The sequence below is a fragment of the Rhinopithecus roxellana genome, chromosome 19 (assembly GCF_007565055.1).
Source record: "Rhinopithecus roxellana isolate Shanxi Qingling chromosome 19, ASM756505v1, whole genome shotgun sequence".
Taxonomy (NCBI): domain Eukaryota; kingdom Metazoa; phylum Chordata; class Mammalia; order Primates; family Cercopithecidae; genus Rhinopithecus; species Rhinopithecus roxellana.
Genome location: NC_044567.1, coordinates 53,364,208 through 53,387,802, shown reverse-complemented (window position 1 = coordinate 53,387,802; position 23,595 = coordinate 53,364,208). Strand labels below are relative to the sequence as shown.

Below are 23,595 nucleotides of genomic sequence, written 5' to 3'. Positions count from 1 at the left end.
TGTTCCAAACTCCCAGTGCCTCTCAGGCAACCTGGAAAAACACAATTCCCGAGCAGGAAACCCGCCACATATTCCAGCCTGGAGCCCAGAAAGCCAGACCTTGTGACAAATCTAAAAACAAAACTTGAAAATGCCCAACTCTCACAATAGAACGTTTAAAAAAAAAAAAAAAGCCAAAAAAAAAAACAACTGTATTTTCCTTTTTTATTATGTGAGTGCTACATATTTATTGCAGAAAAAAATTCAAACTACAGATAAGCAAAGAGATAAAATTTCCCATAATCTCAACACTGGTGATGACCGATTTAATATTTTATTGCAAATTTTGAGAGTCTTTCCTCTATAGGCAAAAAATATTTTTTTCTTATGTAAATGGGATTGTTGGCATTATTTATAACTTTTTTTTCACTTAGTAATGCTGGGCATTTTGTGTGTGTGTGTGTGTGTGTGTGTGTGTGTGTGTGTGTGTGTCACCCAGGCTGGAGTGCAGTGGTGTGATCTAAGCTCACTGCAACCTCCGCCTCCCAGGTTCAAACGATTCTCCTACCTCAGCCTCCCGAGTAGCTGGGACTACAGGCGCCTGCACCACACCCAGCTAATTTTTGTATTTTTAGTAGAGACGGGGTTTCACCATCTTGGCCAGGCTGGTCTCAAACTCCTGACCTCGTGATTCGCCGCCTCAGCCTCCCACACTGCTGGGATTACAGGTGTGAGCCCCCGCGCCCGGCCAAACCAGGTGAATATTTTTACACATCAATAAATAAACATGTGCAATATAATTTTTAACCACCTACATAGTATTTAGTTGCATTTCATAGATTCTGTAATGTGCATGTTTTCAGGGTGTCTCGTGCTGTAAAAGACACACTGGCCAATGATTCCATTCATCTCAAATTCCTAGAAGGGAAGCAGCGAGGGCAAAGGGCTTTGAACCTGTTGCCAATGCCACCGCAGAGAGTGGACTCAAGAGCTTAGATTCCTGCGCTACCTGTGCAGCTGGTGCCTGCTGATCCATGCCACCCACACTCAGCTTTCTCATTCATTTTCCTTCTTGCCAATCTGGTAGGTGAACAATTATTTCTTGTTTCCTTCTTCCTTCTTCTCCACCTCCTTCTTCTTCTTTCTTCTTATTTTCCTTCTCCTCCTCCTCTCTCCTCCTCCTTTTTTTTTTTTTTTTTTTTTTTGAGACAGAGTCTCACTCTGTCGCCCACGCTGGAGTACAATGGCACGATCTTGGCTCACGGCAACCTCTACCTCCCAGGTTCAAGCGATTCTCCCGCCTCAGCCTCCCTGGTAGCTGGGACTACAGGTTTGCACCACCATGCCTGGCTAATTTTTGTATCTTTAGTAGAGGCAGAGTTTCACCATGTTGGCCAGGCCAGTCTCGAAATCCTGACTTCAAGTGATACGCTTGCCTCAGACTTCCAAAGTGCTGGGATTACAGGCTTGAACCACTGCACCCGGCCTCCTCCTCCTCCTTCTCATCCTCATACTTCTCTTTCTTTGTATCCTCTTTCTCCTTCTCCTCCTCCCACTCCCATCCCCCTTCCTCTTCCCTTCCTCCTCCTTCCTCTTGTTTTTTTCTTGGGTTTCTTTGATTAGTCCTGCAGGTCAACATTTACCATTTGCTTATTGGCCATTTGTATTTTTTCTTTTGGGAATTGTCAGTTTCTGGTTCTTGGCCATTTTTCTGTCGGTGGGTTTATCTTTATTTTATTGATTTACAAGGGCTCCTTGTAGATTATAGAAAAGACGCTTTGGTGTAAATCTTTCCCAGTTTGTCATTTGTCTTCTATTTTTATTTATAATTTATGGATCATCTGTTTTATTAAAACCTTGGTTGTGAAAACGACATTTGCTCATTGTTAAAGATTCCGGCCGGGCGCGGTGGCTCAAGCCTGTAATCCCAGCATTTTGGGAGGCCGAGACGGGCGGATCACGAGGTCAGGAGATCGAGACCATCCTGGCTAACACGGTGAAACCCCGTCTCTACTAAAAAAATACAAAAATCTAGCCGGGCGAGGTGGCGGGCGCCTGTAGTCCCAGCTACTCGGGAGGCTGAGGCAGGAGAATGGCGTAAACCCAGGAGGCGGAGCTTGCAGTGAGCTGAGATCCGGCCACTGCACTCCAGCCTGGGCCACAGAGCGAGACTCCGTCTCAAAAAAAAAAAAAAAAAAAAAAGATTCCAACAATGCAGAGGGATAAGAGGAGGGTAGAAAGACTTTCTCCTCTCTCATCCCATGCCCACTCCTCAAACAGAACCACTCCACACTGCTCACCTATGCTATTAGACAGTTTCTTTTCTTTCTTTCTTTTTTTTTTTTTTGAGACAGAGTCTCACTCTGTAGCCCAGGCTGGGGTGCAGTGTCATGATCTTGGCTCACTGCAATCTCTGCCTCCTAGATTTAAGCAATTCTCATGTCTCAGCCTCCAGAGTAGCTGGGATTACAGGCGTGCGCCACTACACTTGGATAATTTTTTTTTTTTTTGGTATTTTTAGTAGAGACAGGGTGTCGCCATGTTGGCCAGGCTGGTCATGAACTCCTGACCTCAGATGATTCACCTGCCTTGGCCGTCCCAAGTGCTGGGATTACAGCAGTGAGCCACTGCACCCAGCCGACATTTTCTATGTTTATTCAAAAATAAATATATATATATATATATTTTTTGAGACAGAGTGTCGCTCTTGCCCAGGCTGGAGGGCAATGGTGCGATCTCGGCTCACTGCAACCTCCATCTCCCAGGTTCAAGCAATTCTCCTGCCTCAGCCTCCCGAGCAGCTGGGATTACAGGCATGCATCATCACGCCCGGCTAATTTTGTATTTTTAGTAGAGATGGGGTTTCTCCATGTTGAGGCTGGTCTCGAACTCCTGACCTCAGGTGATCCACCCACCTCAGCCTCCCAAAGTGCTGGGATTACAGGCGTGAGCCACCATGCCCGGCTCAAAAATAAATATTTATAAATCCATTCGTTCAACTGTCAACCTAAATAACAAACAGGAAGAGGCTGTCTAAAAGGAAAAGATTGCCAGGCACAGTGGCGCATGCCTGCAATGCCAGCACTTTGGGAGGCTAAGGCAGGTGAATTGCTTGAGCCCAGGAGTTTGAAACCAGCCTAGAAAACATGGCAAAACCCGTCTCTACAAAAAATACAACAACAACAGAAACTAGCTGGCCATAGTGGTGTGCACCTCTAGTCCTAGCTCTGTGGGAGGCTGAGCTGGGAAGATGACTTGAGCCCAAGAGGCTGAGGCAGCAGTAAGCCATGATGGCACCACTGCTCTCCAGTCTCAATGACAGACCTCAACATTTTTTTTTTTTTGAGATCTTGTCTGAAAAACAAAACCAAAAAAAACCCCGCAAACCACCAAAACAATAAACAAATAAATAAAAAAAAGTAAAAGACATTAATTATTCCCAACTGACACAATTAATATTTGGTAAGTGCCTGTAGACTCAGGCCCTGTGCTCTAATTTGGGCACAAAATGATGAACAAAACAGATATTGCCTCTGCCACCACAGAGCTTACAGTTTAATAGGGAGATGCTGATAGCAAAAAAAAAAAAAAAAAAAAAAAAAAAAAAAAAATCCATGTCAGTATATGTGCACATTGTGATCAGTGCTGTAAAGAAAGAGAATAACGGGTGCTGTGGTGGACTGCCTCCAACATCCCCCATGGTCCCTGCCCTTATTTCATACCTTCCTCTTGTGTGGGGGTAGGACTCATGGACTTGCTGTTGACAAACACTAAAGCAGAAGTGATGGAGTGTGGCCTCTGAGATTGGGTTATGAAAAGACTGTAGCTGGCTGGGCACAGTGGCTCCCACACTGTGTAATCCCAGCACTTTAGGAGGCCAAGGCGGGAGGATTGCTTGAGTCCAGGAATTCAAGACTGACTTGGACAACATAGGAAGATCCTGACTCTACAAAAAATAAAAAGATTAGCCGGGTGTGGTGGCATGCACCTGCAGTTCTAGCTACTCGGGGGACTGAGGTGGGAGGATAGCTTGAGCCTGGAAGTTTGAGGCTGCAGTGAGCCATGATTGTGCCACCACACTCCAACCTGGGTGACAGAGACAGAACCTATCTCAAAAGAAATGACTGTGGCTTCCAGTTTGGGTGGTTTTGCTCTTGGATCACTTGTGCCAGGGGAAGTAAGCTGCCATGTTGTGAGTCGAGTTATGGAGAAGCCCATGTAGCATGGCAAAGAACTGAGAGGCCCTCAGTCCAACAGCCTGCGAAACACCGCAGCCTGCGAACAACCATGTGAGTGAACAGATCCGTTAGCTCCAGCCAAGCCTCAACATGACTGCAACTCGTGAGAAACCTTGAGCCACTGAAACCCAGCTACGCTGTGCCTGGATTCCTGGCCCACGGAAACTGAGATTATAAATGTTTATTGTTATAAATCAGTAAATTTGTAAGTCCTTGGGTTTCCCTCTATAGATCAATTTGGATAGTACTACCATCTTAACCAATTTAAGGCTCCTGATCCACAGATATGGGATGTTTTTCTGTTTATTTATATATTGTCTTTGTTTGCTTCATGTTGCTATAACAGAATGCTTGAGAAAGAATAATTTATAAAGGAAAGAGGTTTATTTAGCTCACAGTTCTGCAGGCTGGGAAGTTCGAGAAGCATAGCACTGGCATCTGCTTGGCTTCTGGTGAGGGCTTTCCTGCTGCATGAAAACATGGCAGAAGGTCAAAGAGGAAGCGAGCACGCGTGAAGCAGCAAAACTTGAGGGCTATCCTGGCTTTATAACAACCCACTCTCACATTCTCATGAGATGTTTCTTATGAGTGTGGATGCAAAAGTCCTCAACAAAATTCTAGCAAGCCAGATATTTGCAAAAGTCCTCAACAAAATACAAACTGACATTTTCATAAATGCCCGTGAGAACAAATCCAGTCTCACAAGAGCTACAATCACTCACTCCCACAAGAACGGCACCGAGGGGCCTGTGAGAGTGGACCCCCATGATCCAAACACCTCCCATTAGACTCCACTTCTTAAAGGTTCTGACATCATTACATTGGCAATTAAATTTCTTTTCTTTCTTTTTTTTTTTTGAGACAGAGTCTTGCTCTGTCTCCCAGGCTGGAGTGCAGTGGTCAGATCTCAGCTCTGCAAGCTCCGCCTCCTGGGTTTCCGCCATTCTCCTGCCTCAGCCTCCCAAGGAGCTGGGATTACAGGCGCCCGCCACCTCGCCCGGCTAGTTTTTTTTTTTTTGTATTTTTTAGTAGAGACGGGGTTTCACCGTGTTCGCCAGGATGGTCTCGATCTCCTGACCTCGTGATCCGCCCATCTCGGCCTCCCAAAGTGCTGGGACTTACAGGCTCGAGCCACCGCGCCCGGCCGTTTTACTTACTTTCTAAACTGGATGGCTTTTTGCTGCTTTTTCCTTCCTAATTGTGCTACCTAGAATCTCCCCTACAATGTTGGGTAGAAGTGGTGAGAGTACACATCCTTGTGCTGTTCCTGACTTGGAAGAAAGCGTCCAGCTGTTCATCAGTAAGTTTGATGTTAGTGGGTTTTTTAATAAATGCCTTGTCAGGTTAAGGAAGCGTCCTTCTATTCCTAGTTTGTTGAGTACTTTTATGATCAAAGGGCTTGGGATCTTGTCAAATGCATTTTCTGCATCGTTTGAGATGGTCGCATGGTTTTTTTTCTTATTCTATTGATACGGTGTATTACATTAATTGATCTTTGGATGTTAAGCCAATCTTGCATTCATGTGGCAAATCCCACTTCATCACGGCTGGGCACGGTGGCTCACGCCTGTAATCCCAGCACTTTGGGAGGCCGAGGTGGGTGGATCACTTGAGGTCAGGAGTTCGAGACCAGCCTGGCCAACATGGTGAAACCCCATCTCTACTAAAAATACAAAAAAGTTAGCCGGGCATGGTGGTGGGTGCCTGTAATCCCAGCTACTTGGGAGGCTGAGGCAGGAGAATCGCTTGAACCCAGGAGGTGGAGGTTGCAGTGAGCTGAGATTGCTCCACTGTACTCCAGCCTGGGTGACAGAGAGAGACTCCATTAAAAAAAAAAAAAAAAAAACTCACTTCATCATGATGTAGAATTCATATGATGTGAATTTGGCTTGCTAGTATTTTCTTGAGGATTTTTGCTCCATATTAATAAGAAATACCAACCTGTAGTTTCCTTTTCTTGTGATGACTTCATCTGGTTTTGGTGTCCGTGTAATACCACCCTTATAAAATGAATTGGGAAGTGTTTTCTTCTTTTCTATTTTTTGAATAGTTTGTGTTATTACATATTTTACTTATTTATTTATTTTGAGATGGAGTCTTGCTCTGTTGCCCAGGCTGGAGGGCAGTGGCACGATCTCAGCTCACTGCAACCTCCTCCTCCTGGGTTCAAGCAATTCTCCTGCCTCAACCTCCCAAGTAGCTGAGATTACAGGGGCCTGCCACCATGCCTGGCTGATTTTTTTTTTTGTATTTTTTGTAGAGACAGGGTTTCACCATGTTGGCCAGGCTGGGCTCAAACTCCTGACCTCAAGTGATCTGCCTGCCTTGGGCTCCCAAAGTGATGGGATTTTAATTATTCTTTAAATGTTGGTTAGAATTTCCCACTGGACTCATCTGGTCCTGAGTGTTCCTTTGTGGGTAGTGTTGTGATTATCTCTATTTGTTGTATCTATTCAGATCTCGTTTCTTCTTCAGTTTTTGTAGTTTCCATCTTTCTAGAAATCTGTCCATATCATCTAAATTCTCTATTTTGTTGACATGTAATAGTTCGTAGTATTCCTTTATAATTTTTTTTATTTCTGTGAAGTTGGTGGTGATGCTCCGTTCATATCTGATTCTAGTAATTGAAGTCTTCTCTCTTATTTTCTTGGTCAATCTAGCTAAATGCTTTCAATTTTATTGATCTTTTTATAGAGGCAGCATTTTGTTTCACTCATTTTCTCTATTTTTCTATTCTCTATTTCATTCATTTCCACTCTAATCTTTGTTCTGCTTCCTTTAGGCTTTCTTATTTTGCTCTTCTCTTACCATTGTCTTAAGGCGGTAAGTTAGGTTACTGATTTGAGATCATTATTTTAATGTAGACTTTTACAACTATAAATTTCCCTTCTACTGCTAAGAAGTTCTTCCCTAATAAGCACTATTTTAGTTGCATCCTGTAAGTTTTGATATTTTGTGTCTTCATTTTCACTCATTTCAAATTATTTTCTAATTTTCCTTTTGGTTCCTTCTTTGACACATTAGTCATTTAGGAATGTGTTGTTTAATTTTCCTATACTTGTGAATCTCTCCAATTTCTTTCAACAGAATAATGATTTCTAATTTCATTCCATTCTGGTTGGAGAACATACTTCGTATGATTTCTTTTAAAATTTACTGGGCTGGGTGTGATTGATCATGCCTTTAATACTAGCATTTTGGGAGGCTGAGGTGGGAGGGAGCATTGCTTTAGCGGAGGAGTTCAAGACCAGCCTGGGCCATATATTGAGACTCCATCTCTACAAAAAAAATTAAAATAAACTAAAATATATTGAGGTTTGCTACTGCCTAGAATAGGGTCTGTTCTGGGTGATATTCCACGAGCACCTGAGAAAATGTATCTTCTGCTTTTGTTGGGTAGCGTGTTCTACAGACATCCATCAAGTCCAATTGGTTTATAGCGTTGTTGAAGTCCTCAATTTTCACACGACTTGTGAGACTGAAGGAGGAGGATTGTTTGAGCCCGTAAGTTCAAGACCTGCTTGGGCAGCATAGTAAGACTGATTCTAAAATAAATAAATAAATAAATAAAAAGTGATGTTCAATTTCCTTGTTGCTCTCCTGTCTGCTTCCATCCATTCCTGACAGTGGAGTCTTGAATCTCCAGCTATTGTTGTTGAGTTCTCTATTCCCCAATTGCTTTCAGTCAGTTTTTGCTGCATGTACTTTGGTGCTCTGTTACTAGGTGCATATATATTTATAATTGTTACATCTTCCTGATAGATTGACCCTTTTATCATTCTAAAATGTCCCTGCAAACATTTTTTTTGTTTGTTTTAAAGTCTATTTTGTCTGCTAAAACTATAGCCACTTTAGCTTTCTCGTGATTGTCCTTTGCACGCTATCTTTTTTTTATTCTTTTGCTTCTCATCTATTTGTGCTTTTAAATCTAAAATGTTTCTCCATGGATAGCATATAGTAGAACTTTTTTTTTTTTTTTGAGATGGAATCTCGCTCTGTCACCCAGGCTGGAGTGCAGTGGCATGATCTCAGCTCACTGCAACCTTCACTTCCTAGGTTCACACCTTTCTCCTGTCTCAGCCTCCTGAATACCTGGGACTACAGGTGTGTGCCACCACACCAGCTAATTTTTTGTATTTTTAGTAGAGACGGGTTTCACCGTGTTAGCCAGGATGGTCTCGATCTCCTGACTGCATGATCCGCCCGTCTCAGCCTCTCAAAGTGCTGGGATTACAGGCGTGAGCCACCACGCCTGGCTGAATCTTATTTTTTATCCAGTACAATAATCTTACTTTTGATTACATTGTTTGATCCATTTACATTTAATGTTATTGGTACAGTTGGATTTATGCTGCCATTTTACTTTTTGTTTTCTATGTCTCAAGTCTTTTCTGTTCCTCGTTCTTCCTTCACTGCTTTCCTTTGCATTAAGTGAGTATTTTCTAAGGTAGCATTTACGTTTCTATAATGCTTTTTTTAAAAGTATATTTTTGGCATTTTCTTAGTTGTTGATCTAGGGTTTTATATACTTTTTCTTTTCTTTTCTTTTCTTTTTTTTTTTTTTGAGACAGCACCTCACTCTGTCACCCAGGCTGGAAAACAGTGGTATGATCATGGCTCACCACAGACTTGATGTGTTGGGCTTAAGCAATCCTCCTACCTCAGTCACCTGAGCAGCTGGGACTATAGGCATGCACCACCATGCCTGGCTAATTCTGTTTAGTTTTTGTACAGATGAGGTCTCACTGTGTGGTCTCCAACTCCTGAGCTCAAGCGATTGATTCTCTTGCGTTGGGTTCCCAAAGTGCTGGGATTACAGGCCTGATCCACTGCACCTGGCTATACATTTTAACTTACTAGAATCAGCTTCAGTTTTATTTTTTTAATTTTTATTTATTTATTTGTTTTTTGAGATGGAGTCTTGCTCTGTTGCCCAGGCTGGAGTACAGTGGTGGAATATCAGCTCACTGCAACCTCTGCCTCCCAGGTTCGAGCAATTCTCCTTTCTCAGCCTTCCAAGTAGCTGGGACTACAGGTGTGGGCCACCATGCCTGGATAATTTTTGTATTTTTTCTTTTTTTTTTTTTCAGTAGAGCCAGGGTTTTGCCATGTCAGTCAGGCTGGTCTCAAACTCCTGACCTCAGGTGATCCACCTGCCTCAGCCTTCCAAAGTGCTGGGATTACAGGCTTGAGCCACTGTGCCCGGCCTCAGCTTAAGATTTATATTAACTTTAATTTTAATGAGATGTAGAAACATGACTCCTGGCCGGGTGCGGTGGCTCAAGCCTGTAATCCCAGCACTTTGGGAGGCCGAGACAGGTGGATTACGAGGTCAGGAGATCGAGACCATCCTGGCTAACACAGTGAAACTCCATCTCTACTAAAAAATACAAAAAAAAAAAAAAACTAGCCGGGCGAAGTGGCGGGTGCCCGTAGTCCCAGCTGCTCAGGAGGCTGAGGCAGGAGAATGGCATAAACTCGGGAGGCAGAGCTTGCAATGAGCAGGGACCGTGCACCACTGCACTCCAGCCTGGGCGACAGAGTGAGACTCCGTCTCAAAAAAAAAAAAAAAAAAAAGAAAGAAACATGACTCCTATATAGCATTTTTCCCTTTCCCTCCTTTTTGCGGAATATTAGTTGTTATAACTATCACATCTATAAATGTTACAAGCCCAACAATAAATTGTTATAATAATTACTTTAATTTTATGTTTTCTACAGAAGCTGAGAGAAAAAGGAGACTAAGTATGTATAGCTTTTATTAATCCTCTTTCTTAAGAAAATAATTTCTAGGCCGGGCACGGTGGCTCATGCCTGTAATCCCAGCGCTTTGGGAGGCCAAGGTGGGTGGATCATGAGGTCAGGAGATCGAGACCCTCCTGGCTAACACGGTGAAACCCCGTATCTACTAAAAATACAAAAAATTAGCTGGGCGTGGTGGCGGGTGCCTGTAGTCCCAGCTACTCGGGAGGCTGAGGCAGGAGAATAGCTTGAACCCGGAAGGTGGAGGTTTCAGTGAGCCAAGATCGCGCCACTGCACTCCAGCCTGGGTGACAGTGTGAGACTCCGTCTCAAAAAAAACCAAAACCAAAACCAAAAACAAAACAAAAAACAGTAAATTAACTCACAGCTAGAAGATACCAGTCCACAGCTTGGTAGGCCTCACGTGGAGAGAGAGTGAGAAGCACGGTGGTCAGTGGCCGCAAGGAAAAGGAGGAGAGAACCATCACCTGGTGCTTTCATTTTCGCCCTCACCTGCCTGAAAGCCCAGGGGGAAGCAGGGCAGGAGAATGAGCAGAGGAGGAAGTGGAGGAAGAGGCAGGATGGAGAGGGCAGGGAGAGAGAGTGAGCCAACATCTTTGAGTCCCTGGAATTTAGCTTTGCCTGGAGCTAGATGGCAACCCTCGGGCTTTTCGGTTTTGTAAGTCAATCCATTTCCATGTTAAGTTAGTTTGGAGCGTCTTTAACTTGAAACTGAAAAAATCCCAACGAATCCTGGGACAGCGCCTCCAGATCGGAAGTCTAGAAGCTGGTTGGGCGTGAGCAAAGCTACTTACGCCAAGAACCCCAAGAGAGAAGAATAATTTGGTAAGGGATGCCATCTGTGGCTTGACTAGACACTGCTGGAGGCCTTTTTATTTCTGGAGCTTTTACATTTCCTTTCCATATACTGTCCATATTAACGCCATGAGAAGACAGCTATGATTATTTCAACCTACTGGAGCCAAATTGTTGCAGAAAGTTGGGTCAGAAATGCTTTCCGCTGAGGCGAGAGGATACCTCGCCACCGTGTGGAGATGGGTAGTTCTAGGGCTCAAACAATGGAATGAAGGCCTAAGACCGTCAGACTTCTGGCTTTCTGCTCCCACGGCCCCAGAGTGTTGGCTTGTCAGCCTCCAGCTTTTTACCTGATGGCGGCAAGATTGTGTGCGAGGCCAGGCATCTTGTCTCAGCACAAAGGGAATGCGCAGGAGCAGGGCTCCTTCCCCGGAGCCTCTGGAGAATGCAGCCAGAGAGCCATCTTGTTCCTGGAAAGGGGTCCCAATCCAGACCCCAGAGAGGGTTCTTGAATCTCATGCAAGAAAGAATTTGAGGTGAGTCCACGGGGTAAAGTGAAAGCAAATTTATCCAGAAAGGAAAGAAAAAAAGGATGGCTACTCCATAGGCAGAGCAGCCTTGTGGGCTACTGGTTGCCCAATTTTATGGTTATTTCTTTTTATTTATGTATTTATTTTGAGACAGAGTCTCACTCGGTTGCCCAGGCTGGAGTGCAGTGGCGTGATCTTGGCTCACTGCAACCTCCGCCTCCTGGGTTCAAGCAATTCTCCTGCCTCAGCCTCCTGAGTAGCTGGGATTGTACGCACGCACCACCATGCCTGGCTAATTTTTGTATTTTTAGTAGAGACAGGGTTTCACCATGTTGACCAGGCTGGTCTTGAACTCCTGACCTCGTAATCCATCTGCCTCAGCCTCCCAAAGTGCTGGAATTACAGGCGTGAGCCACCGTGCCTGGCCTGTTTCTTGATTATATGCTGAATAGGGGTGTGTTATTCATGCTTCTGCTTTTAAGACCATGTAGGGTAACTTCCTGACATTGCCATGCCATTTGTAAACTGTCACAGCGCTGGTGGGAGTGTAGCAATGAGGACGACCAGAGGTCACTCTTGTGGCCATCTTGGTTTTGGTATTTTGGCTGGCTTCTTTACTGCAACCTGTTTCATCAGCAGGGCCTCCATGACCTGTATCTTGTGCCCACCTTCTGTCTCATCCTGTGACTCGGAATGTCTAAGCATCTGGGAATGCAGCCCAGTAGGTCTCATTCTTATTTTACCCAGCCCCTATTCAACATGGAGTTGCTCTGGTTCAGACGCCTCTGACGGCCTCACAGAAAGAAGGGCTGGGACACAGAAGTGAGCTTATTGGCAGGGTAGGGGAGCGGGGAGGACTTAAATCAATCATGACTTTCCTCATGAGCTGGTAGAAAGTCCTACCTTTCCTGAGATTAAACTATGCATAGTCGCCACCTGCAAAAAATTGGATTTTGTCAGCAGGGAAAGAGGGGAGGGGTAGGAGATGGCAGCTAGGGAAGCCACAGGGCCGTGCTTTATTTATTTATTTTTTGAGACAGAGTTTCACTCTTGTTGCCCAGGCTGGAGTGCAATGGTGCCATCTCAGCTCACTGCAACCTCCGCCTCCCGGGTTCAAGCGATTCTCCTGCCTCAGCCTCCCGAGTAGCTGGGATTACAGGCACGCGCTACCACGCCAGGCCAAGTTTGTATTTTTAGTAGAGACGGGATTTCTCCATGTTAGTCAGGCTGGTCTCGAACTCCCAACCTCAGGTGATCCACCCGCCTTGGCCTCCCTAAGTGCTGGGATTACAGGCGTGAGACGGCACCCAGCCAGGCCGTTTTGACTTGGCTTCCGTCTGAGTGCCTGGGCTGCTCACTGGTGCTTCAGCATGAAGACCCTGGCGCTGGGTCTGTGGAGGGCATGTATTGAGTGGGTGGGCCTCTGTGCTGCAGCCATGGCTGCGGGTCTGGGCTCTCCACCTGCCTCCTGGGTGGTTCGAGGCTGGCCTCCCACCGCTTCTGCCTCTCCATCAAATGAGGCTCAGCTGGTGGAACTCCGTGTTTCTCTTCAGTTCTAAAAGCTTGGGCTCAACTTGCCTTGGCTCTGTACCCTTCTTCTTAGTCCGCTGGTGCTGGCTTAGTCTCAGCAGTGACGTTACTCACACCAGCCGGGCAGGGCTCAGAGGGACACGCCTGCTTTTCAGAGTGAAGCCCCAGTGTGCTCCGGGACAAGGTGAGGCAGGGAGGGCATCAATATCTCTAGCACTAGGCCCTAGAGAGCGCCTCGGGAGTGGCACAGGCCTGGGAGCACTCGGTTCTGCTGAGTCTCAGGCTGAACCCGGTTTCTCTCTGGGCTGAGGGATGGTGAGGGCTGAGGATGGGTCCAGGCCCTGACTGGGGCTCCCCTGAAAGCAGTCTGGGGCTTTTGGGGATGTGTCAGACTCTGCGGGGCTGGAACAAATGGGCCTCAAAGGTTGGTTAAGTGCAGCCCCCGCCAAGAAGGCACTCTTCTGTAATTTACCCGACAATCCTCAGCCTCAGAATGCCTCTGGGAAGGGGACAGAGCAGCGCGTGGCAAAGCAGAGGCTGGAGGGAGGAGGAAGCGGGAGGCCCAGGTAAACCTCGGGCCACACTTGGGTCAGAGGCAGGGTCCAGAGGCCGGCGGGAAGGCAGCCAGTCCCTGCAGGGCAGCCGGCGCACTGACTGGGGCCCTGCCTTCCTCCTCCGGGCTCCGCAGTGTCCTGCGGGCTACCAGAGCGGTCCACGGCGGGCGGTGGGGCCAGGGGTGCCTGGCTGCAGAGCAGAGGCCCCGAAGGGACGGCGCCATGCGTGGAAACCTCTGGATGGCCGCACGGGGCTGGGGGTTGAACCAAAGCCCTGGGATTGCCGGGCAAGGGGCGGGGACTGCGGGCTTGGGCTTGGGCGGAGGATGGTCTGGAGGAAGGGCTACATCAGCTCTCCATTCCTTTCAGCCCTGAGCCCCGAGTGTCCGCCTCGCATCCGTTTGGGCGCGGCGTAAACTCCACGCCTGAGCTCTAAGAGAGACGGTGGGGCGGCGGGGGGAGAGACGAGTCCACACACAGGCGTACCTTATTATATAGAATTTGTACAATATATTTCTCTTCGTTTGCATATTTTACCCACAGCTTAACATCCTTTTTACAGGCTGAACTCAGGTTGATAGAATCAAAATTCTTTCAACCAAATAAGAAAAATTCAAAATCGTAAACCCGTAAGAAAACAAATTAAAAACGGTGATGAAAATACGTCACTCCTCTCGTTAGGAACAGTGTCTGTTTGTACAACAGGTATGCTCTGGAACAGGATTTCTTTACAGCGTAGGCACGTGTTTCCACCTTTGCTCTGCGGGCTTCGCCTCCTCGGGGCCTGGGGCTCCTGGAAAGCTCGGGACGCGGCGGCTCTGGCTCGGCAGCGCCACCCGGTGGCCGGAGGCAGAAGCGGCCGGGCGGAGCCGTCGCGGATGCGGGCAGACTCAGGCTTGTTTCCCGGGAACTGCAGCGAAGGAGCCCAGAACAGCAAGGGCAGTGGGCGGACAGGTGCTCTGAAGAGCCCAGCGTTTATTTACAGCTGATCTTCCCGACGGGAGGATGGAGTACAGCGGCGGCCACTGCCACAAGGGGTGACTCCTGCCCTGCTGCCCGCTTTACTCGGGGTCTGGGGTGTGGAGGGTCGTGGGTGGTGCTATCTCCTCCTCTACCTTCCAGGTTGGCTGTGAGTCTGAGCACGCAGCAGGGCCTCCCTCCCAAGCACCAAGCCTTGTTTCCTGTGAGTCCCCCTCTTGGCAAACTCCTCACTGGGAGACCTCCTCGGGTCTGAGGGGCGCAGAAGATGGGGCCTTCCCTGGGGGGCGCGGGGGTGCAGGCAGCTCCCAAAGCAAGGTTGGTTTGGCAAACAGCAAAAGATGGGAAAAGGGCTTCTACGGAGCCAGCAGCACCTGCCCATTCAGGTACCAAGCCACGGGAACCTGGCCAGGCCTTTCCACCAGGCGATGCCCTCAGTCCTCAGGCCACCGAATTCCAGGACCTGCCCCATGTGTTCCTGTCTCCCTTGAATCCCACCCTCCGCCCGCCCCGGGATGGTTCTACCAGAACTCAGGGGCTTAGCTAAGAACCTAATTGTAGGGCTGTGAAGCCTGCTGCACCTTGGAGTCCTGACCCACCAGGCAAAAGTGCTCTTACAGGAAGAGGCTTCCAGACCTGCAGACTCCGGCCCCTGCAATCCAGATCCCTGCAAACCCAGCAGAGAGGGGTCTTCAGAGGCCACGGGGCACACTGGGTCATGGCAATGCCAACCTGGTCAAGCTTGGCCTTGGTGGTGGGGCCCCTTCTCTGGCTCTGGCACTGTGTGGTGGCACGTGCTTCCGGCCCAGACACTGCCCCTAAAGGCGTGCTCCATCCCCACGGGTCCACTAAGGCCAGCACACAGCCCACATGCCAGGCTTGCTTCATGTTCCCAAGCGTGGCTCTGGAGGGAGAATCACCATCGGCACTCCAGTGCAAGACTAAACCCATCAAAAGAAAAATGTAAAACAGCACTGACTAGAACTAATGCCGTTATTGCTACAAGTGACAGCCAAACAGCCACGCAGAGTCCCAGAGGTGGGTATGACAGACCACCATGACTGTCAAGCAGAAATAAAATGATGTGGGTTTTTACTCTTATAAGATATCCTCTGATCATCTTCAAGGTATAGAAGCTCACGCGTGCTCCTCACATTCTGCTACTTTCACAGAACGGTCAGTCCCCAGTCATGCCCTTGAGCCCCTCCAGGGAGACCGTGTGGTTCTGCTCTAAAAACGTGAGGTGGAAACTGAAATATGTCAAAACAACTGACAAACTGTGGTGGTGCTGCCTGGCGCGTGAGCGGACGTACAGGGGCGCCTGCCGGCTGTCCCCAAGGGCACTTGTTCTTCTCAAGGAGTTCTCTGGGAGGGCACGGCCGTGCAGGGAGCTAGCTTGATGCCTGGTTCTGTACTGGATGCTTGGGGATCGGTGATGGCCAGGAGGGGCTCTCGCCAGTTTTGGTTTGGTTTGAAAAGCAAAGAGGTGCTCCCAGGCTGGGCAGCCGCTGGGGGTCTTGCTGGAAGGGTGGATCTAGGTGGATTGTGCCTCCCTCTGAAGGCAAGTGAGACAGAAACCAGTTGAGAGGCTGCTTCCAAGTCTTCCCAGGCCCATGGCTCCTGCAGGGACAGCCTCTGGAGAAGGCTGGTCTCTCAACCTTCTCAAGGCCCCCCTGCCCACCCTTTCTGAGGCATTCTATACTGCTTGGCTTATTTTCAACATGCTACAGCCTGTGCTTGTGTCTAGCCTATGCACAGGAGCTCTTGGAGACATGGCTGCTTGGCATCCAAACTGGAGTGGAAGTCAGCTCAAGGAGAGCTGGGTACTGGCGCTACAGGAGTGTTCCTGAATGAGGCTGGCCGTCTGCTCTAAAGTCCCTGTGGCAGATGAGCTAGTCCCACGCGCCACACCAAGACGCCACCCCAAGGACTAACACTCCACATTCCAGAGGCGGGTGGCCTTGTTTGGGTAGTTGATGGCCAGGCTGATGGCAGCAATGTTCTGCAGAGCCTGTGGAGGGAAAAAGAGTTGTCGCCAGTGTCAGGAGCCACTCCCTTGTTCACTGAGTGCTGGTAAGACCCTCAGGTGAGCACTGAGGACGAGGGGACGGAGGAGGGGGGCCTGAGATGAACCAGATGTGTTCCCCTCCCCCAGAGGCCCGCAGGGTGGAGGGAGAGAGAAAATGCTTTTAAGAGCACGTGAGAGCTCCAAATGCAGGTAGGAACCATCACTGTCCAGGGAGGCAGTCCCAGTGCGGGGCTCAGAAGGCTGTCCGCAGAGGTCTGGGAAAACACTCCGGGGAAAACGGTGCAAAGATGCAGGTGGGGAAGGGCATGGCACTCACAGGAAATGAACACCCAGCGCTGGGGACCAGAGGGAGTAGAGAAAACAGGGCCAGGAGGGCACTCAGATGCCCTGGAGGCAAGGCCGGGTCCGTCAGGCCTTCAGGGTCTGGGCAGCAAGAAGGTGGAGGTGGGCAAGGGAGGAAGAGGGGGTTGGCAGGGAGAGGTGTCAGGGAGAAATGTCAGGACACTGGTGCAGTACACCTGACAGGCTGTGGGGAGGGCCAGAAGAGGGTAAGGAGGAAATGGAGACTGGACAGGGGCAGCAAAAGGGACCCACCCACAGGCAAGCCGCCATGCTGAGCTTTGGGGCCAGGATGGGCAAATACCGAAATTTCGTTACATGGTGTCACGAAACCTGGGGTGGCAATGTTGGTAGGTAGCTGTTGGGGGTAAGGGAGTTTTTACTCTGCCTACAGGTCTCAGGTGAATTCACAAACTCTTTGGTATGAGCTGGGGGCATTCCCACTTCCGAGCGTACACGTCAAAGCCTATGGCAGGAAAGACAACCCTTTTCCTGCAAAAGGGCAGTGTGTTTGGAGAATACGTCCAAAGGACAGAGCGCCGCGCTCAAGCAGGGCTCTTGGCTGGGTGTCCCGGCCGGGTGTCCACCCACGGGTAACCCTGTGAGCCTCAGTGTCCCTAGCTGTCTTCTGGGGGTGCTGGGCCACACACATTATGATATTCAAGGAGTCCAAGGTTTTCAAAATGTAGTCTGGGGCCAGGGGACTCCCGAGACCCTTTCGGGGTCTGCAAGGTTCATTTTGCACTTTCCTTCTCCTGAGTATACGGTGGAGTGTTCCAGAGCCTGACGTGTGATCTGACTGACTGCAGAAGCAGACATGAGAATCCAGCTGTCTTCTATGAGCAGACATGAGGGGTCTGCAGGGATGGAGCACAGCGCCACCCTCTGCGGGCATTCCTTTCTTCTTTTTTGGTCACCTATTTGTCCCAGAGCACTCAGTAATTACTTCGCTTTGAAAAGTTTGACTTGTTTTTCACAAGACATGTTATTCATGTTAACATGAAATGGGTTCACTACTTAAAAAAAAAAGGTAAAGGTTTAAACTTTTGCTTACTTTTTAAATCGAAAATCTCATTTCTAATGGCACATATGGATATATGTATAATACACACACCCAAAAGCCTTCTGAGCTCCAGTCAGTGGAAAGCGTGAAGCATCCTGAGACCAAACAGCTGTCAGAAGAGGAGTTCCGCTACCAGAGAAGCAACTCACATCTAAAAATATGTGAAATCTAACTCCATGGAAACTTCGAGAATCAGCCAAACTAAATTTAAGGCATCGGTTGTTTTGGTTTTAAAGACACAAATTCTTCTGACCCCACAGTTTAGAGTGAGTGACTCTGATAAATGGGGCTCATGCGTGCTCTCTGAGCACCAGGAGGAAGTGCAGTCACAGAACTGGAACAAGCTCTGTGTAACCTCCAGGTGGATTCTGTCCTACTCAGACGCAATGCGCAGACCTTCTCTGCCCTGGCAATGGTGAGATGGTGGCACCCAAGCCTGGGGGCCAGCTCTATTGGGGTGGAGAGAGTACCTGTGCCGCACAGCGGAGAAGGTGGTCGTCCGTTGTTAGGGCCAGCAGGTAATCCTGCAGCACGCCGAGCTCCTGCAGAGAGAGCAGGGGCTGTGAGCAACACTGTCAGATGCACAGTGCAGCTCTCCCAGACCACCTGGGACACCCGCCTGTGAAAGCAGAAGCCTCTCGCGGGTGGACGCTACTCACTCCGCCTGGCACCGCGTGGCACTGCCTTGCTCAGAACCCCAGCAGGAGGCTGACTGGCAGAAGCCAGGTGCCCAGTGCCGGGGCCGCCTCTGCCTCCACCTGCCCTTGGGTGAGCAGGCCAGGACCCCTCCTGAGGCCAGTTTCCTCATGTGTGAAAGGAGAGGGAAGCTACAGAACTCTGAAAGGCCCTTTCAGCTCCCACATTCAATGAGTCTATTGTGCTAAGGGGAGGGAAAAAAGAGGAGGAAGCAGAAATAACCCATCATTTTATTTTCCAAAACTCATTGCTGTCCAGGGCTGATCCCAGGCGGTTTTCCCCCACTGGCTCTAGGCCTGACAAAATAAGCAATCTCAGAGCTGACCTGAGGGTTTCCCAGAGCTGGGAGAGGCGAGAGCCTCAGACTCTCAGCCACGCCTGTCCTGTGTGGCCTGTCGAGACCCCTGCCACTCAGGCTCAGATGGGGCGGCGACTTCTGCCCTGGGTAGCAGAGGGAGCACACACACACGGAGGCACCGGGCTCCCTGCCCACACCTCAGGCCTCACCTGGGCACGGTTCTCAGTGACGAAGAAGAGCTCAGTGAGGGCACGGTGCAGGGGAAGGAGGATGCCGGGCTGTGTCACGTCCTCAAACAGGCTGTACTCCATGTGGGTAAAGAGCTGCCACAGGGGCTTCAACAGCGCAAGGTCACACAGGTCACTGCGGGAGGAGCCCCGGAGGTGGTCAGTTCAGTGAGGGCCACGCCAAGGTCACATGGCTGACAGTTGGCAGGAACCACACAGTTCAGACCCTCCCTCTCCCACAGCTGGTACAAGTGATTATAAAGTAGTCTCACCTATGCTCCCCACAAAACAGCCACAAATAGTCACCAACAGCAAAGAAAGGGGCAGAACCTAAACTTCAAAACCAGGCTCCAAGGGAACAGGAGGTCTGGACGTGTGCTCATGTGCATCTTCAAAAATGGATGTTATGGGCTAGACATGGTGGCTCACACTTGTAATCCCAGCACTTTGGGAAGCTGAGGTGGGAGGATCACTTCAGCCTAGGAGTTGGAGACCAACCTGGGAAACAGAGTGAGACCCTGTCTCTACAAAAAATTTTAAAAAACCAAAAAAACAAAAAACAAACAAGAAAAAACTAGCTGGGCGTGATGGCACCAAGCTACTCGAGAGGCTAAGGTGGGAGGATCGTTTGAGCCCAGAAATTGGAGGCTGCGGTAAGCCATGATTGTGCCACTGTAATCTAGCCTGGGCAACAGAGTGAGATATTGTGTTAAAAAAAAAAAAAAAAAGGCTATGAAGACTTTCCAATGAGAGTGGGAACTCATCTCAAGATAAATATTAAATGAAAAAAAGCAAGATGTGGCCGGGCGCAGTGGCTCACGCCTGTAATCCCAGCACCTTGGGAGGCCGAGGTAGGCGGATCATGAGGTCAGGGTTCGAGAGTAGCCAACATAGTGAAACCCTGTCTCTACTAAAAATACAAAACAATTAGCTGGGTGTGGTGGCGGACGCCTGTAGTCCCAGCTACTAGGGAGGCTGAGGCGGGAGAATCGCTTGAACCCTGGAGGTGGAGCCTGCAGTGAGCCGAGATCATACCATTGCACTCCAGCCTGGGTGACAGTGTGAGACTGTCTCAAAAAAAAAAAAAAAAAAAGAAAAAAAGCAAGATGTAAAACTACATATACAAAATAAAATTCAAAAATAACCTGCATATACAGTCTTTTCTCAATGCATATGAAAAACAACAGTAAACAGACATAACAAAAGATGCCATCAGCAGTTGACCCTATCAGCTTTCTAGGTTTTCTACAATGCTCACTGCTTTAATAATCAGAAAAGGACACTTCCGACAAACGTGATGGCTCATATTTCCAGTCCTAGTTACTCAAGAGGCTGAGGTGGAAGGATCACTGCAGCCCAGGAGTTCATGGCTGCAGTGGCTATGATGGTGCCACTGTGCTCTAGCCTGGGCAACAGAACAAGACCCCACCTCTAAAAAAAAATTAAAGAAAAAAAAAAGATGGTCAGGAGCAGTGGCTCATACCTACAATCCTAGCACTTTGGAAGGCTAAGGTCGGGGGATTGCTTGATCCCAGGAATTTGAGACCATCCTGGGCAACATGGTGAACCCCGTCTCTACAAAAAATAGAAAAATTAGCTGGGTGTGGTGTCATACGCCTGTAGTCCCAGCTACTCAGGAGGCTGAGGGGAAAGGATCACTTCAGCTCGAGAGGTGGAGGCCACAGTGAGTTGAGATGGTGCCACTGCACTCCAGCCTGGGCAAGAGAGCGAGACTCTGTCTCAAAAAATAATAAAATAAAATAAAATAATGATGACTACCATTGTTATGATTTTCGGCTCGGCTTATGAAACACAAGAAGATGCTTGCAAGGTTGCCCGGGCAGAAAGCTTTTCCCTAAATAAAGCAGAACGCCTGCTGAGAAAATGAACTGAGGTTTTTTTTTTTTTTCATTTTTACTCAGAGGGAGGCTGTCCTTTGCTTTAATTCCAACTCAATATCCTTTGAAGAAGAAAAATTATGAAATAAATAATATTCTAGAACTTGTTATATGGCTATATATAATTACATAATGTTGGATTTTGCTTTTTTTTAAAAATTTGCTTTTTCTCTTATGACTTGAAAAATCATTGTGTATATTTAATTGTTATCCTGAAGCCAATCTCTTTTTCCCAGAGGAATAAATCTTCACAAAACAAACAGGAAAATTCTGATAGCTTTCCAGCTGGGTTTTCAGAGAAGCATCAGCATGTGAGGTAAAATGTACCTGCGAGCTGAGAAGGTCCCTCCCCTGAGGACTGCCCCTCGTGTGTGGCCTCCAGGCCAAGCCCTCAGGCAGGCCCCCTCTCACTCTACGAGAAGCACACATGAAAGAGGCTAGGGTGGCAAGGCATATTGGGAGTTCCCTCTGGGCTCGGGACAGAGGGTGCAGGGGTGTCCCCACTGGAAAGAAGGTTGCCAATGGCCAGCAGACTGCAGGCAGGGGCACAAGTCTTCCTTCCTGCTGCAGGTAAGAAGGGCCCACCAGCCAGGAGACCATGGAGATGTTCCATGTTTCATAAGCACTGCTCAACCAGACTGTTCTTACTGGACTTGACGCTCAAGTGAACAGAGCTAAGCCTGTGTGGGGCTAAGTGATCCTGTCTGCGTATGAGGACATGGGGGTAACAGCAAGCATGCCCAGCTCTCCCTTCTCTCTCCACGCTGCCTATGGACTGACTATACCAGCCATCATGTTCTCTCCCCTGACTTTCAGAGTCCTTTGCTATTTTAATGACAGTTCCATATTCCATGAGAAGACAACCTGTTACTTCAAATATCATCAACGCACTCTGGCTGGCATTCTGTGTGTCTGTGTGCTTTGGAAATGCAGGAAAGAGGAAGAATGAGCTTCTGACAGGTAGGGTTCTAAGGAAGGAGGGTGGGGGCCAAGTAGACAACATGTATGGCACACACAGTCACTACTACCTTCCCTCATAGATGAGGACTAAGGCAATTATGTCTACAATCCCCAATTCAACACTATATGTCCTACCTAGTGCAAAAGGCAAGAACAGTGTCTAAGCACTGAGAGGAAGAAATAACATTTATTTACATTATGACACGACTGTACACTAAATAATCTGCATAGTCTTAGAATGAACAAATTTAGTAAGGTCACTGGATATAAGGGCAATATACAAAAATTAATTGTATATCAGCAAAAAACAAAGCTAAAATTAAAAAATACCAATTATAGTATCAAAAATATTAAATATCTAGTAATAAATTTAACAAAATGTTAAGTCCACTACATAGAAACCTATACAATATTACTAAGACCTAAACAATAGAGGAATATAAGTAGAATATATAATGGCTGTGGATTAGAGGACTTGGTGTTCTAAAGATCTTGATTCTCATCAAATTGATCTATAGTCACACCACAGCACTCCAGCCTGCATGACAGAGTGAGACTCTGTCTCAAAAAAAAAAAAAAAAAAACCTATCGAGTCAAATGGAGATCCACATGGAACAAAACTAACTTGATGCCTACCCCTTCTGTCATACACTCAAATGCTTTCCAGGTAGACAGTCCTCTAAGTGTGAAAGGAAAAACGAGTTTCTGGAAGATAACAAAGGAAATATCTTCATGACCTTTGAGTAAGGCAAACATTTCTTTCTTTTTTTTTTTTTTTTTTGAGGCGGAGTCTCGCTCTGTCGCCCGGACTGGAGTGCAGTGGCCGGATCTCAGCTCACTGCAAGCTCCGCCTCCCGGGTTTACGCCATTCTCCTGCCTCAGCCTCCCGAGCAGCTGGGACTACAGGCGCCTGCCACCTCGCCTGGCTAGTTTTTTTGTATTATTAGTAGAGACAGGGTTTCACCGTGTTAGCCAGGATGGTGTCGATCTCCTGATCTCGTGATCCGCCCGTCTCGGCCTCCCAAAGTGCTGGGATTACAGGCTTGAGCCACTGCGCCCGGCCTGGCAAACATTTCTTAAACAAGACACCAAGAATGCTAGCATAAAGCAAATGGCTGAAACACTGGAAGACATTAAAACCACAAATGTCTTTTCATCAAAGACACCACTGACAGCATGAAAGGGCCAGCCACAGAGCGGGGATATGTATGCCTGGCAAAGGGCTCCCATCCAGGACACTGCTTACCTGTGGCTGCAGCATCGCACAATCCTCAGAAGTAAGTGGATGGCTTTTAATCGTTGATGGCCAGTCTGGCGACAGGCCACGCCCACCAGCCATTCCCAAATTTTTGCCAATGGGAGATGAGGCACAACCCTTTCTTCTGACAACATCTGTTTCAAAATCTCGAATCCTGGCCAACACCCCAAAACACAGATATACAAACAGAGACATGTAATAAGTAATATTATTATATAAAGTGTAACAATTGTGTACGTTAAGAATTCTGCATTTTATAAACTGCTCAAATTTTAATCAATAGGATGAAATAACTGCGATCATTTACATTCTGGCTGAAATTAAGGCTCCTGTAAAAATGACACAGGGGTCATATTTTCAGTTCCTCCTTTTTTCAAAATGCCCTGACAGAACGCCTCTCATAGCTGGCCATTCAAGTTTACAACTAAGCCAATGAAATCACATTCAGGAGTGACAGGTG

The 23,595-nt window shown here is 47.9% G+C and overlaps 1 protein-coding gene and 1 pseudogene across 3 annotated transcripts in view; both read right to left on the bottom strand.

Annotated features, from left to right (window-relative positions):
- Nucleotides 1-13,872: 13,872 nt before the first annotated feature.
- LOC115894758 lies at nucleotides 13,873-15,340 on the bottom strand (annotated as a pseudogene). The gene has a single exon (XR_004054925.1). The product of XR_004054925.1 is annotated as an uncharacterized LOC115894758 (transcript).
- Nucleotides 13,873-23,595, bottom strand: part of ZZEF1 (zinc finger ZZ-type and EF-hand domain containing 1) — a 146,469-nt gene continuing 136,746 nt past the window's right edge. The window contains exons 52-55 of one of the 2 annotated variants that reach the window (XM_010382190.2): nucleotides 23,124-23,289; nucleotides 19,002-19,155; nucleotides 18,269-18,340; nucleotides 13,873-16,378 (exon numbers count right to left, since the gene is read on the bottom strand). In XM_010382190.2, coding sequence (XP_010380492.2) covers nucleotides 16,298-16,378; nucleotides 18,269-18,340; nucleotides 19,002-19,155; nucleotides 23,124-23,289 — 473 coding nt within the window. In that variant the 3' untranslated portion in view covers nucleotides 13,873-16,297. Of the gene's footprint in view, nucleotides 16,379-18,268; nucleotides 18,341-19,001; nucleotides 19,156-23,123; nucleotides 23,290-23,595 lie in introns of those variants that run through there. The other variant, XM_030922817.1, reaches the window with a different exon arrangement.